The following is a 14878-nucleotide window of genomic DNA, read 5'->3' as shown; positions in this document are numbered from 1 at the left end:
GAAGAGCTCATCGCTGACAATGGGAATAGATGATGTTGTTGCCAATAGGAGAAATGCCTGCTGAAAATCTGAGCCACAGCTCTATAGGTTCTTTTGAAGGAAAAACGACTTAATTATAAGGCTAGAAAATTACCATGGAATAATTAATATGCTTGGTATTTACACTTAGGAAAGTGATTGCAGTGCATAAAGTACAGTATTAAATTGGAATTAGCTACACTTATTTCAGTTACTAATACAGCCGCCCTCCACACCACTTCTTGTGGGACCTCTCCAACATCTGTTTGAAAAAATGAAACCAAATCAGCCCACAGTTTCTGCATGATCTAATTGTAAATCTCCAGTAACTTCTTGGGCTCCATCCAAAACAACATGAGTTCCAATTTTTCCAGTTTTTCCTTATGCTGGGAAGTCAACCACCCATGTTATTACTGGGAAACATGACCCTGTGTTATGTTCCCTCACTGAGGTCTTTGAGTCAATAATCCCAGCACCGCCTCAGCTTTTTTAGAGGTCCTGTTTTCTTCTTTCAACACACTTTACTCTCGACACAGTGCCAAATGTTACAACAAGCTTTTAGAGGTGCCAGAGTTACTATAATTAACGCTAAGAGAGTTGTAGAAAGGACGTAAGAGCTCATACCTCAGAGTTTCAAACACTTTCCCACTCCTAGAGATTAAGATGAACCCATCAAGGGGGGTAGATTATTCCCTTTGTGCCAAAACTAAGATTTCAGATGCATTCGTTCAAGGCATCTGGTTCTGGCTGCTATCAGAGACAGGAAGCTGGACTAGGTGGCCTCTAGCTCTCATCTAGTCTGGCAGATGCTGGGAAAATAAAAGAAAAAAGAGGACAGGATTTCTGTCTTTTTTTTTTTTTTTTTTTTGGTAATACACACTAGCACAGAGATGGCCACGGCAGCTGCTTCCACTGAAAGCAAATAGGTTAGAGCAAGGCTGTACCATGCCATCCAGATTTCCAAAATGAATCTTTCAGTTTCATTTCAAAGTGTTCAGACCAGTACTTCTGAAGTCCCATTTCAGCCACAAGCTTTGCATGTTTAAAAGGTTTCACTAATAAGACAGCAACCAGAAGTAACTCCGTGAGAAAGCAAACCCCAACTGGATTTTGCACCAGCCAAGATCTCGTACAGCTTTCCTTGTGATGCTCTTCTGAAACCGCTGGTGCCTGCTTGCGCAGGAGGCAGAGCGATATTCACTCACATTTCATGTTTGTATTTCTGCTGTGTGTCTGTCCCTCCAAGCACTGAGCCCCAGCACAGGTCCTGGTGAGGATGCTGTTCTTTGCATGGGTTTGCTGACGGAGAGCACCGGCCGTGCCATGCTGGCCTGGCCGCTCGCTGCTCTGGCCCCAGGCGGCACCTGGCGTGCTCCCTCCGTCCTGGGCCAAGGAGGGGTTGATCTCTTTGGAAGACTTTCACTTTATTAGAGGGTGAGTTCCAACAGTTTTTCAGCATTGGGAACGAGGTTGTGACCCTCAGACAAAATTTTGGCTGCAAAATGAAATTTCCTCTCCATACAGGAAACCACTGGAGAGAATATTTCTATAATACTTCCATTCAAATAAATCCAGGTATTCCAGTAATTGTATGGTCTCCAGTAAAAATATCAAATAAACCTGTCATAGACTTTTCTCCCAGATGCTTAGATACTGTCTCTTTTCACTGCTTACCCATGCAGCAGAGCCTGAAAGGCTAACGGACATCCAAGGTTACGCTCCTGTGGTTCGGGCTCTGTGGCTTGTCCTGGAAGGAGACAAGGGTTTCACTATGCTCTGGGGTCTGCGGTTCGGGAACGCTCCTGCTTGCCCAGTAAATGAGGTCAGAGCAGCTCTGCCTGCTAATATCTCGGGTAACATGGCTGCTCGGAGAGAGCAGTTGGGACGTGATGCAATCAAAGCTCGTAACTAGATAATTTATTAACTTGCTTGGTAAGGCAAAAATCTGATGGCAGAGAAAAGGTGCACTCAGTAAGGAACATATAGCAGCCACAACGATGTAACTGTCTAATAAAATGTTTGTGCTGTTGGAAAGGTTCGCTGCAAAGGAAGATAAAAGACAAAGATCAATAAAATGTAAAAACCTTTACTTGGAAGCCTTCTGTCTTAAGAGGAGACAGGTCTGCTTAGCCAGTGCACGGGGGGCGCGTGTTCTCACGGCTGCCTTTGTACTAAGGCTCAGATCTGATGGCTTCTGCTCCCTACAGGTCTGCAGGAGCTTGTCTTCACCCATGCCAAGGCCTTCCAGTGTCACCCTTTGGTAGAGCTGCCTTTTGATACAAAAACATTTAAATGCCTGTTGGTCATTTACTTCGATTTGCTTCTACGGCAGACCTCTCTGCTCATCCACCAACTGCAGAAGGGCGTTTTCAGCCTTTTATATGCAGCTCACAGCCTCAGCACAGCACCACAGACTCAAGCCCCCCAAACATTTTAAACAAACCAGAGATGAAACACTAACACAAGTAGTAAATCTAAAAGACAGCTCCGTGATAGCATGTGCTGCTTTAGCTGTGACATACAGTAGCTTAAAAAATTAGAATTAGTTACGAATAGTAGATTTCTCACACTGCCAGACTGTATCATTTATCTTACATAATTTACTACATCATTTTCTCTTATAAACAGCTCGGAAGCCCAAGACTCAGTTTAAAAAAAAAAAAAAAAAAAGAAAGAAAAAAGGCAAAACAAAACAAAACCCAGAAATGGATTGAATATTTAACTGTTCCCAGGGGACCAAACTCATTCCTGGTAGAAGCGAATGAGTCTGACCCACTCTGGGCAATTCCCATCAGCTTCAATAGACTTTCCTCAGGGCTGGGCTCCACCCAATCTGTTTTTTAGCTCTTCTCTGGAGGAGACTCTATTAAAATTAGAGTACCTTGACCTCCACTGGCAAGACACAAAAGCCCAATGTATTTTTCTTACTAATTGGCACATCCATAATGACTCTCATTTCAATGCATGCGCTTTGGAAATATGAATTGACAAGTAGCAAAGTTCATTGATTAAAGCTTGTGTACAGGCACCTTTCCTCTCGGTATGGTTTTTGCACATAATCAGTCAGTGGGAGCCAGCACCTACTTATCAAAGAGAAATCCAGAAATGTATGGCTGAATATCTACATGCAGGAAGCATTTATCCAACCACATACTTCAGCATTAATTTTACATACAGGAAGAGGGATTTCCCTTTTGATGATGATAGTTCCTGTAACAAAGAGATTGAACGGTCTGTACAGTTTATACTATTTATTAATACCGAGTGGGCAGGAAAAATTGAGTGACCTTCTGGGTTAATAAGAATTTTGAGCAATGGTTTCATTGAGATATAATTCAGTGTTCAGGAGGCATAAGTCTTATATCTTAATTAATAATATATAGATATTTTAAAATAACATTTTAGGAGTATTAAATCTATTATCACAATAAGACACTTAAGTGTGCGAACTAGTGTGAATTAATTCACACCTAGTTGTATGGATAGCTCTTAGCCCTTTGGCCCCATACTTGACAATATGCTAGGCTTGAATTAATGCGCAGTAATTCACAACTTGTCATGTCTTACTGCTGAAGCATATCCCTGAAGTGGCTTCACCAATATATAGGCTGGCTTCACACTTTCTCAGAGAGGAATGGCTTCAGCTCTTCCCAGTCACAGCTGCTCTCCAATGCCGTGACCTCCGAGAAAGGCATCGCACTTCCCACCACCATCAGCTGGTGTCCCCATTCAGGGATATGTTATCGCTGCTACCTCTGCAGCCTTGGTGCCGGATGACTAACACACAGCTCAGGAGCATATCATCCTGTAACAGTACAAAGTACACTCAGCTTCGTTGCTTCCACACATGGATATGATGTTTGGAAAACCACAGGCCTATTGAGAGACACCTTACTACAACTGGAGAGTGACTGGGAGTAGAACAGTCTATTGCATCAGCGCGGTACTTGGAAACATGAAGGCTCACATACACATGAGAAAAAGATTTCTCCTCCATTCTTGCTTAACAGAAATAATACCGAATAAACCATCCAAGACAGACAGTGACTCATCCACTGCAGGAATTGCTCAAGAGAACTTTGTTTCAGTGCGTGGGAAAATACTACGCCGGTAATATTGCTACAGACTGCATCATCTTGATTTATCCTCATTCTAGAAGTGCAAGCGTTATTTGTTGCATCCACCTGGATGGCGGCCTCACATAACCTACTTAGGTTTTTTGCTTATTCATTTGTTTGGTCAGTTGGCTGTTGTTTTTCAGATGCATTTGATCCCATTTGGCATTCCCCATTGGGAGTTTGATGTGGGAATTCCAGAGCTGCTCTGGCACACCAAGAACAGAAAGAGCCCCAGTTTTGTAGTGAGCCCTCAGAAAAAAAAAAAAAAGGGGAAAAAAAAAGCTGAGGAGATGAGAAAGTTTGAGGCAGTCAGGAAAAAAAAAAAAAAGGAAAGAAAGAAAAATAGAAAAAAAAAACATGCTAAAGAGAGGAGCTTGATAGGTGTGGTGATAAATCTGAATAAATAAAGGAGAGTTGCTGCAAGACATGGAGGTAGCAGTTTTGCTGAGCTATGTTGGACGAAAGCCCTGGTTGTGTGCCAAAGCAACAGAGCAGCTGTGAAACTCTGGGTGTGGGTACTCAGCAGTAATCTGCTTTAACCCTGTACATAATCGTATAATGCAGTGTCCAGCCCATGCTCAGTAGGTGGTAAAACACATTAAGTAGGTGCCATACAGGCATAAAATATGCATAACCTGTTTCTTTCTTTCTGCAGTAATCCATATGAAGACAGTACTGATTCTTCTGCCCATATCAGGAATGATGAAAATGTGAGTCAGGTTTTGGCATGAGCAGCCACCTCTCACCACACCAGGGCACAGGGCTCTATTCTTTTCTGTTGTCACCTTACGGCTCTCCTCAGTGTTTCCTTTGCAAAATCACCAGAGCAACCTTCAGTGACAGAACGAAGACAACTAGAAAGTTGTAAAATACAACAGTTTATTGAGCTGCAAATTCTGCAGAAATGTGTTTCGTCGGAAAAATCTAGACCATCTCAGTGGAATTATTCAAATATAAGGGCATTCCCAGGGCTGCCGGCTCTGTTTTGTTTTGTTTTGTTTTGTTTTGTTTTATTTTATTTTATTTTATTTTATTTTATTTTATTTTATTTTATTTTATTTTATTTTATTTTATTTTCAGTTTTTAAGATCTGCTTTAAAATTTGGGTCCACAATTTAATTTATCAGCACCTTAATATAGATGACCTTTTTAAGGTCTGAGTATATTTACCTGCCACAGATTTTACCTCTTCAGAAAACAAAGATGTATTTTGTTAACAAAATTAACTCTGTGTTTAGGAAGATGGAATCAAGCATTTGGGTTTTAAAATGTTGTCAATACTGTTTTTGTTTCAAGGCACAGCTCTACTAATACAGCATGAATATACAAAAGCTGATAAGTAACCGTATACCCACATATATACAGGAGTTCAATATTTCTGTTTACTGCATAAAGTAATGGAGTCAGTCTGATCTGAGAGAGATTCTGCATGTAATTTGAGGGAATCTATGTTTAATTTAATAGGTCATGTATCTGTCTCAAGTGGGGATTACAGTATCTGGTTTAAAGTGATCTACAGTATCAGGCTTATTATGTAGCTTTTATTTTTAGCAAGGAATGGGTTTAACAGTTGACACTCCTACTTGAGTATGAAATACATCAAATTATTGCCCAGGCCAGCCTGCTGGCTGCACAAGACGTGCTAGTTTACAAACAACCTTGGGACTTCCACTCGTCGCGTAGTTCGGGGCAGCGCGAAGTGGCAGGCTGGAGGCATAAAGTCGTCAGGATCCTGCGGCAAACGGGGCTGATCTATGGAGCAGTATTGTTGGTGAGGCTGTAAAGCTGATTGGAGGACGGGTTGATCACCGCACTGGGAAAAGTTATGGAGCAAAGCAGGGCAGGGGTAATCCAGAGTGAACAATAGTTCATGCTCAAGCGCTCTGAAAAAGTGTATTGCGTGCTCTGCTTTGCACTTGATGAGCACTAATACGGCCAGGTAGCAGGACCAGCAGAGCTGGTCTGCAGTGAAGGAGGAAAAACAAACAAGTAATAACGAAATAACACGAGTATAAGATTTCTGAGGGCTGAATGGGAATATATAAAGGGTTACAATGCATGCTGAGACAGTATGAGGGTTGTTGTGTGACATGATTGTTGCTGGTTGCAATGTTTAAATGATTTGGATACAGCTAGTGATGAAAAGATTATTGTATTTCCTGTGATGACTGGCTGCTCCCTTGATCCTTCCGTGTCTGTACCTGCCTGTTCTTCACTTCATCCATCGCTGCAGCTGGTTTCCAACTAGAAACCAGTAGCAGGAAGATGAGTGCTGGTACAGTTTCTAGCTTAATGAGATGACTCTCGTTTTGCTTGTGTAATAAGAGTGGCAAAACAGAGGTAAGTCATAAAGAGCTTATCTGTATTCTAATTAACTCAACTTTTGCTTCTGGCCTGGTCTGTAGGTATTCTTGGCACAGGAATGAATCCTCTCAGGTGCAGAGAAAGAGGAGTGTAATATCTAGTCATCATAATTGCACCAGTGAAAGCTGCTATATAAACAGAATTATTCTGCTAAAATTGCACTTCTCCTAGGAAGCTTATTTTACTTCTACGAGTGGCTTCACTGGAGTGATACTAAACTTCCCTTGTATGGCCTGGCTACACAAAGACTGCTGTGACAGAACTGAGCAATACTAACATGCCTATATGAGCAAAAGTCTTCGACAGCAGATATAGCTCTGGTCAGTGAGATAAAGCTTAGGATTTTTTTCCCCTTTATTTTACCTCATTTATGTCTAGCAGTAAAATCAATATCTCATGACCAGAAGTACAGCTATAAAAATTCCAATAAATCCATCTCGAAGTGCAAGTTTGCTCCTGAAAATGATGCTGTAACAGAGTCATCACATGGATACATGTCCACTGCTGAACAAATCTTCCTTGTTTGCAATTAAAAGCTAGCTTTTCTAATTGCCAGCTATAGTAAGCCTCTACCTGAGCTCTGGCAGTCCAGCCCACTTACATATTTACTCAGGTAGAGTTTCTCACTGCCATTGACTCTTTGAAGATACTACAGACAAGGAGGCCAGGCTATTTCCATGGGGCGGCTGTTCTGACAAGCTCAGTAATGAAAATAACTGCAATCTTCTACTCTTTGTCTTCCTCCTCTTCTCTCCTAAAGATTACAGCCCTGATCTTAGGTCTAGTTCCCCAGCCACTGAACAGCAAGCTGGTTATTTCTGCAGGTAAGGTGGTACGTTAGTGGCAGGAGGACACTGCCAAGCAGATGATCTCCAGGAAAGTTTAATTGGCTCCCCACAGGTCCTATATATCTGATATCACTTTTGTAATAAATCTAAAACGTCATTTGTTAAATAACCCAAGACCTTTCTTGTAATCACACAGGATTACATTAGAACATTAAATCAGACATAATTGGACTGTCCCATTTAGACATAATTTTAAGGTAAAAATTAAAAAAAAAATGTATCAGACAGTAGTGTATTATATGTAATGAGAAATTTATTGCAGTTCCAAAAATATCTTCACTGAAAGTATTAAAAAAAATTATGGGCTAATATTTTTCTGAATATAACATGGACTAACTAGAGGTTTCAATCTGCAGCCACTGAAGTAAGCACTCTTTCTGACACAAAGAGTTTGCTTTTACTAACAGTAATTAGATCTTAAGTCATATGTAGAGGAAAATATTCAAAGGCTCTGTACTTTACTGGTCTTATCACTTTAAATTACACTTCCTACTTGTTCTTGAAATAGCTTCAACATAACTTCATTGGCTTGGATATTCCGACATACAATCGCCCTCACAGCTGATTTCTCAAATGAAGGGCTTAGAATTAAACTGGAGCCTGTTGAACCGAGATGTATAAAAATATTCATTTCCTTTCTGTAAAGTTTATTATTATTTATAGTCAAATATATTCACTATCAGAATGCTTCGCTGCAAAAGAGGCTGGGAGAAGACAGAGCTACTATCAGCATCGCCACTTCCCTGTAAATTTATGTTCTGCAGGTATGTTCATAGAAATTTTTACTGAGATTTTCCAACCCAGAAAATGAGGAAAATGATGAGGCACTAGGAAACTACCAGGGCTGCACACACATCCTGCCCACAGGGCAACCCCAGTGGGCTGTGAGTGTGTGCGCACAGGATGTGGGGAGCAAAGAAACACATGCAGGATGTACATAGCCATTTCACACCAGTGATATTTCCTCACAAGGCTATTAAAGAGCACCAGAGTTCTTCTCCACTACACAGCTTGGTACCAGAGCAGGGTGGGCAGTGGGCTCCTGAGGTGGTTCACGCTCCTTTGCAGCATGTTTCTGCACCCTGCTGGGGTTATGTCTTTTTACAACTGTAAAACTAATATACGTGCAGAAGGTTTTTCTTAAGGTTTGATGAAAATTAAACATGATATTGGCATTTTTGTACGGCAGCCAGTCTCTCCCTTCAAACAATTTTGTGCTAATATCCCTGTTAGAGAAAATTGTGCTTCTGAAAGTGTTCAGAGACTTTCGTCTTTTTTTCTCATGCTATCTCTTTTTGGTGTTCTTTGTGTGTGTTTTAAATGAGATGGTTTGGAACTTATGGATGGTGTGCTTCCATCTATGTTTTATAGTGTTAAAGTTTCTAAATGCATATGCTTCGTATTTATATCATAGAGAACTCTAATAACCTTGTGTTATTATCATTTATTTCAGCTTGACATAAATCAGGAGCCAAACGAAAGGGAGGACAGTTTTTTCTGTGTTTAACTAGGTTGCTTCATGTTGCTTGACATTCTCCATGACTTTATTTAAAAGCTTTCCTCCAGCTTCATTAAACTGCCTTTGACAGGCAGCGGCTTAATGTACACGTGCGCGCGCACACACACACATGTATATATGTATTCATTTGAATTTGGGCTCTTTCCCTCTGGTCTCTGGTAATTATGATTTGTGTCTGGAGGGATGAACTGTCTAAAAAATAATAAATAAGAGGCCATGAGAATTGAAAACTAGCGTTCAGGTTCATCTAGAAAGAAATTAAGCAAATCAAGTTCAGGTTTATAAAGGGAAGCAAATTACCCTGGGGTCTCCACACACTGGATCAGAACTGACTTGACATATTTAATTATATTGCAGGTTCCTGCCCTTCCAAAGAAAATTGCCATACTTCTACTACAACCACCCAGGGAGGTGGCAAGGAGGTTATCAGGCAGCCTAGAACTGCTACGGCAGCTCCTTAAAGGCACTGAGCCAGAGAGGGCCCCTAGTACTAGCAACGCCTCCTTCTACCAACAAATTAATGCCCAGCTGGCCACTAACCATCCCAGTCGGCTGACTGAATGCCTCAATCCTTTGCAGGTGTGGGTGGGAGGGAAGTGCCACCTGAAGAGATAAAGGAAGGAGAAATGGTTGAGAGTTGGTGGTGTGTAGAGCTGTTGATTGTACAAAATGTGCTTTCAGAGTAAGGGTGGGCTGGCACAGAGGCCACCTCTGCTTGCTCGGGGTTGTGGTGGCTGCTGGCTTTGCGGTCTGTTTGTGGATGCAGCTGTCGGTATGCTGGGAATGCTGTGTACCAGGAGGTATGCAAAAGAGATGAGTCAACGCCACTCCGATCATGATCCTACAAGCAGCTTGGGGATTTGGTCTTGATGGTGAGCCAATTATTATTTTATCTCTTACCAAACTGCATAATTCACAGCAGTCTAATGTTTGTACGTTTTCTTTATAAGTCACTTCTGCTATCTCATTAGTAGCTGCGTTAAAAGAGAAAAATGCTTTTGCTCCTCCCCAAAAAAGCTATTGCCTTTCATTCAGACTGCTCCCAGTCTTTTCACATCTCCACGGAGCCACAAGCCCACTTGAAGGACTATATTTTGGTAATACTAAACAATCCATTTCAGCTGGATGCAAAAAAAATAAAAAAAATCTTTGATTTCAATTTCCCCCTAAAGTGATTTAACTAGGCCTCTGGTTGGTAACAGGCTTTGGGAGGGGTGCCTGGAGTGGTCTGAGTGCAGGTGGGGAAGCTAGGCCTGGAGATGTTGACCTGTGTGCATGAGGCCTGGCTGCAGTGACCCGCTGGTTGCGGCCCGTGCCCGTGTGCCTCACTGCTGAGGGGCTCAGGAGCTCTGCAGGCTCTCCCTTGCTGACTGCTGAGGTTTTGGCCTTGCTTTGGTGAGAACTTGGCTGAAGTACATAGGTAAGGGAATAAATTATCCTTAGAGTAGGCTTTTGCACACTTGCCTGGAGTGAAATCCAGACTCTAGTTGTTGTGGGTTTGATTCCTACATAGCTTTTTCTTGTGTTTTCAAATCGTGATCCAGTGTGTTAGCTGACACAAGGAGAACGTGGCCTCTGAGGTGAAGGCTGGCCTGTTGTGCCACAGGGAGAGGAAGGAGTCGGGCAAGGCATGAACCTGCGTGTTCTCAGGCTGCCCAGGCCGCATTGCTGAGGTTCTCCTTCCTCCAGTCAGTGCTTCTTGTAGTCTGATGGCACCTTTTTTATGCTGCGAATGTCCCTGTTAATAAATAGCAACTGGTAGTTATTTTTACAGTATTTATCAGCAGTCAAGGCCATGTAATGCTCAGTTGGAATGTCCCTGTCCTGGCAGGATGCTTTGGTATGAGACAGACTGCTTCTTGCTGGGGTAGTTCTGTTGCCAAAGCAATAGTAGTTCATAATTTTACCTCTAAAAATGCTGTCCCAAAAGCTCCTGGCTGCGGTACGGTTGAGCAGTAGCGTTCAATACAGAATCAGCAATTTAAAAAAAAAAAGACTCAGCTAGCTCAGGAACATCCTCAAAAACTGTCTCCATCACTGAATAGAAGCTGTCTGCAGCTCAAGGTTGAGGTCTCAGCAAGCCCTAGAGTTGCCTCTGGGCCCAGTCAGAGGCTGGCCCAAGCATGCACAGTGAGGCAGTGCAGGTAAAACACACCCAGGAAACTGTGGGCAGGATAACCAGGTTAGCTAGATGCATGTGAGAGGATGAATGAGGAGATTAGCAGGGATATTCCTTTTAGGCCACAAGCACCAGGTGCAGCTGAACCAGGATTCTTGGCCTACAGAGCAGATCTTTACCACTATTAACAATCCATTATGCTGATAGTACAGGTGCCTTTGGAAGCATGAAGAGATGCCCTTACAAAGGCACCTAGAAACATGTGAGTTGATGTTGCTTCCACAACCTGTGTGAAGTTTATTCCTATGGCGACATGCAGCAACAAAGATGTCCCCCACACTGTGCAATGGGGCAATGAATGAACCAACAAAGTGCCAGCCAGCCAGTGATACTGACAGTGTATCAGGTAATAGGTTGCAGGGAAATAGGAAGGGAGAGAGCTCTGCCTAAGCAGCACATGCTGAGATACAGCGTGGGCAATGTGGTCCTGAGGACAGGCCAAATCCTGCTCACCCTCCACGAGTGGTTAAAAACAGTAACTGACAGCAGGAGGACTTAGCCTGGTATGTATATGCTGCATTCTTGATGGGACCTTACTGTGGCTGGATGGCACTTAGCTGCTGTCAAAAAATTTAGAAAGCAGTACTTGTAAGCCCACCGAATGCCAGTAAAGGCAGAAACAGATCCTTCTGAGAACTGGGCTGCTCCCTGTTGCCTTCTTCAAATAGTTGACTCCAATTTTGTTTATTTTCAGAGGATTATTTAGATGTGTTTCTTTAGAAATAAAACCCACAGAAGTAGCAAAAACACTTAGGTGTCATTTGTAAGAGTCAAGTTCCGCTCAACTTTCAACTAGTTCCTTAAACTTTGTCCTTGCAGTATCCTCTGTAGAAACGTCTTTAAACTGTTCCTTTGGTTTTGGAGGGTTTTGTTCTGAACATTGCATATTTTCACAGCCACAGATTGTGACAGTTAGGAAGCGTTCCTCCTTTACTAACAAATGATACTTTCACTTTCAAATTCTTTACCAAATTGTACGTTACACATCCTTTATGAGACACTGAGTTAGCATTTGAAAAAAAAATTGGCAGTGGAAAGACTGTTATAGTTGTGTGACAAAATTCAGATTGGAAGGAAATAGCTCACAAAAGCATGAATTAAACATCTAATTAAAAGTGTTAAGTCTCATTTTAATTTTGTTTAAAACACCAAAGACAGAAAAGCAGCTGCGTGCCTGAAGAGTGCAGTGTGACAGGATCCAGTTGGGTACAAACATAGAACTGATATGTAGAGCTCAAGGCAACACACTTATGTATGGAAATGTGGATTTTTAGGATCCTTGAAAATATGATTTATTGAAGACTAGATGCTTGCAATGACTGCTAATGAAATGGGATCTGGCAGGTGGGATTGGCAGAATGATGGTTTTTCCTAATTTGTGCTGAGCAAATATATACTTAATTAGCTTCATTTTTTCAATTAGCAGATGATACTCTTATGCATCGTCTTGTGCCATGCCTCTAGCTTTGGACTAATGGGTTCACAGGGGTCTGACATAAATGGGTTCGTATTTTTAAATGTCTGCTTTGAAGATGTGCAGTTGTTTCAGCTCAGGGTTGTACTGTCCCACAAGCTGTGGATCGAAGATGTTAAGAAATAATTTGGCTCCTTTTCTAATTAGAATTACAATTCTCAGCCAGGTTAAAAAAAATATACAACCCCCCCTCGTAATTTTAGAAGAATACTTTTTTTTAACCTTCCATATTACATATCTACTTAAAAAGAACATACAGCATGACCTAGGATCGTTATCTATCGTCCAATAATGTAACTGGACAGTCTAATATTTGCTCTATGAATATGAAAATTGGAACAGTAAATTGCTTGGGCCATTTCATGTGATTATGGAGAAAAAAGCTCCTTGCCTAATTATAATTGTAATTCAAAATGTATTTTAAAATATTAAAAAGTTATCTGCACTTGCAAAACTCAATCTAGCCAGAAACAAATGTGTTGTACTTGTATTTCTCCCTGTGGGCTATATTCGGTCAGATACTGTGCAGAGAAGTCATGTTCAGAGAGATGAATGGTGGAGCTCTATGAAAAGCAACTCTTTCCTTGCTTCAGCCTCAAATGGTGCAAAAAGCCCAGAGTCTGGGGTGCTTCTGCAATTTGCAAGGTAAGACACACATCCGCGCTCTGAATGGAGTGGTTTTGCACTGGAGTAACAGGAAAGGATGTCTTGACTTGCACCAGTTGGTAAGAATTAACAAATGGGCTTTTGAAATCAAATTGCTTTCATTTTCAAGCTTGCCCTGATGTTGGGATGGCCGCTGTGCAGAGCTTCCTGCTGAAATAACCGATGCTTCTAAGGAAGTGACACCAGCAAAGGGCTGTGCGCAGCTTTGTAGAGAGCCAAAGCACAGATGCAGCATACCTGGGTGCTGCTGTAATTGTGTGTGGCCTGTCTGTGTGGTAGGAAGTTGCTTTTTTGATATGAAAACGCTTGTATTTTGCTGTTTCTATTTTGGAGAGACGAAAGAAGTTTGTCACTAAAATGGTGGGCAGGTTGTTAGGCACATCTGGGGGAAGGTGTTTGATCTCTTCTTGGAAGAACGTATGAACATATTTTGCTTTTATATAGTGAAAAATTGTAAGGCTTTGTGTTTTCTGTGGAAAATTTCTGGGGTCTGATTTAAACACAGGAGTTGTGACAGTTACCACAGTAGTTCTATACGCATTTTATTTTGGGTTTTCAGGCACCAAAACCCAACGGGCCAGGTTCCTGGGTTTATGCCTCACACGTCTGAAGAGCTGTGACCAGCAGGGAACCACAAAGTGGAACAGTTCTGCCCCAGTTCTTCCCTCTCCCAGAGACAGCGATGCAGCTGCCTATGGCTGAACGTTCCCGTGTGTGGCTTGGGGAATCAAGCAGAGCGGTACATGAATTTCAATAAGCATGTCCCCCTCTCCATCCACAGTCCCACATGCCTCTCTCAATTTTGTTTCTGGATGGAACAATTAATGTGCACGGGTTGTGTGAAGCCATGGGCAGCTAGAATATGGGTGTAATTTAGCACTGCAGACACAGTATTTGTCGACAAGCATGTCGGGCACAGAGTCAAATTCAGTTCCTTTGTTATAAAGTTCCAGCACTAGTCTATACAGGTAGAATATATGCACTAAAATGCATTTAACGTTACTGTGGGCTGCTCTTTATAAATGCTCTGAACAGGTCTAGATCTATAAAGTATGCCTCACGGTGTAGCTAGGAATAATCAGGCGTGCCTTGGATTAAGAGAGGAGGGAGAATTGTCTTCTAGGAAAAATCAATGAAATATTTAAGCAGAGAAAAGTAATTTTGTCTCTTTGATTTCATCTGGTAGCAACTGAAAATACATTTTAGGAGCCTTTAAAGTACATCTAATTTCTAATTCACTGCCAAAAAAGAAATTTCTCTGGTTATTCATAAATACAAGAGCAGTATGAAGTGGTTACTCATTTATTTGATATAATATTGCACAACAGTGTTCTAAAGTAAGAGGTTCAGAGGAGCTGGAAATACAAAGCATCGAAGCATAGCAATGGTAATGTTAATTTGCAGAGGGCAGACATACATGGCTGTAACAGCACTGGACAGGAGGAAGCATGGGTTGGATAACAAAATCAGGAGCTCACAAGCTGGGGGTGGGGGACCTCAACAAAACAAAGAAATCAAAAGCTGCTGAAATGTATCGAAACATCAAACTATGGCCAAGAAAAGGGTGGGGACATTAGCAAAGTCATGGCTGGAGAGGGAGAAATGACCTATGAAACAATACTTGGAAAGTTAATGTTAGAGTGAGAAGGGCTTTCTAATTAAAAAAAAAATAAATAAATTATAATCACTTGA

General features: G+C 41.7%; 1 protein-coding gene across 4 annotated transcripts in view; it reads left to right on the top strand.

The window, feature by feature from the left end:
• Positions 1–14878, top strand: part of AFF2 (ALF transcription elongation factor 2) — a 426609-nt gene that overhangs the window by 62045 nt on the left and 349686 nt on the right. Inside the window, exon 1 of one of the 4 annotated variants that reach the window (XM_083797153.1) lies at positions 9688–9739. The exons of 1 other annotated variant lie outside the window; for it this stretch is intronic. In XM_083797153.1, coding sequence (XP_083653279.1) covers positions 9703–9739 — 37 coding nt within the window. In that variant the 5' untranslated portion in view covers positions 9688–9702. Of the gene's footprint in view, positions 1–9687; positions 9740–13104; positions 13166–14878 lie in introns of those variants that run through there. 2 more of the 4 variants (XM_083797147.1, XM_083797152.1) reach the window with 2 other exon arrangements.

Source organism: Anser anser (assembly GCF_964211835.1).
Source record: "Anser anser genome assembly, chromosome: 13".
Classification (NCBI taxonomy): Eukaryota; Metazoa; Chordata; class Aves; order Anseriformes; family Anatidae; genus Anser; species Anser anser.
This window is presented reverse-complemented; position numbering and strand designations above follow the sequence as displayed.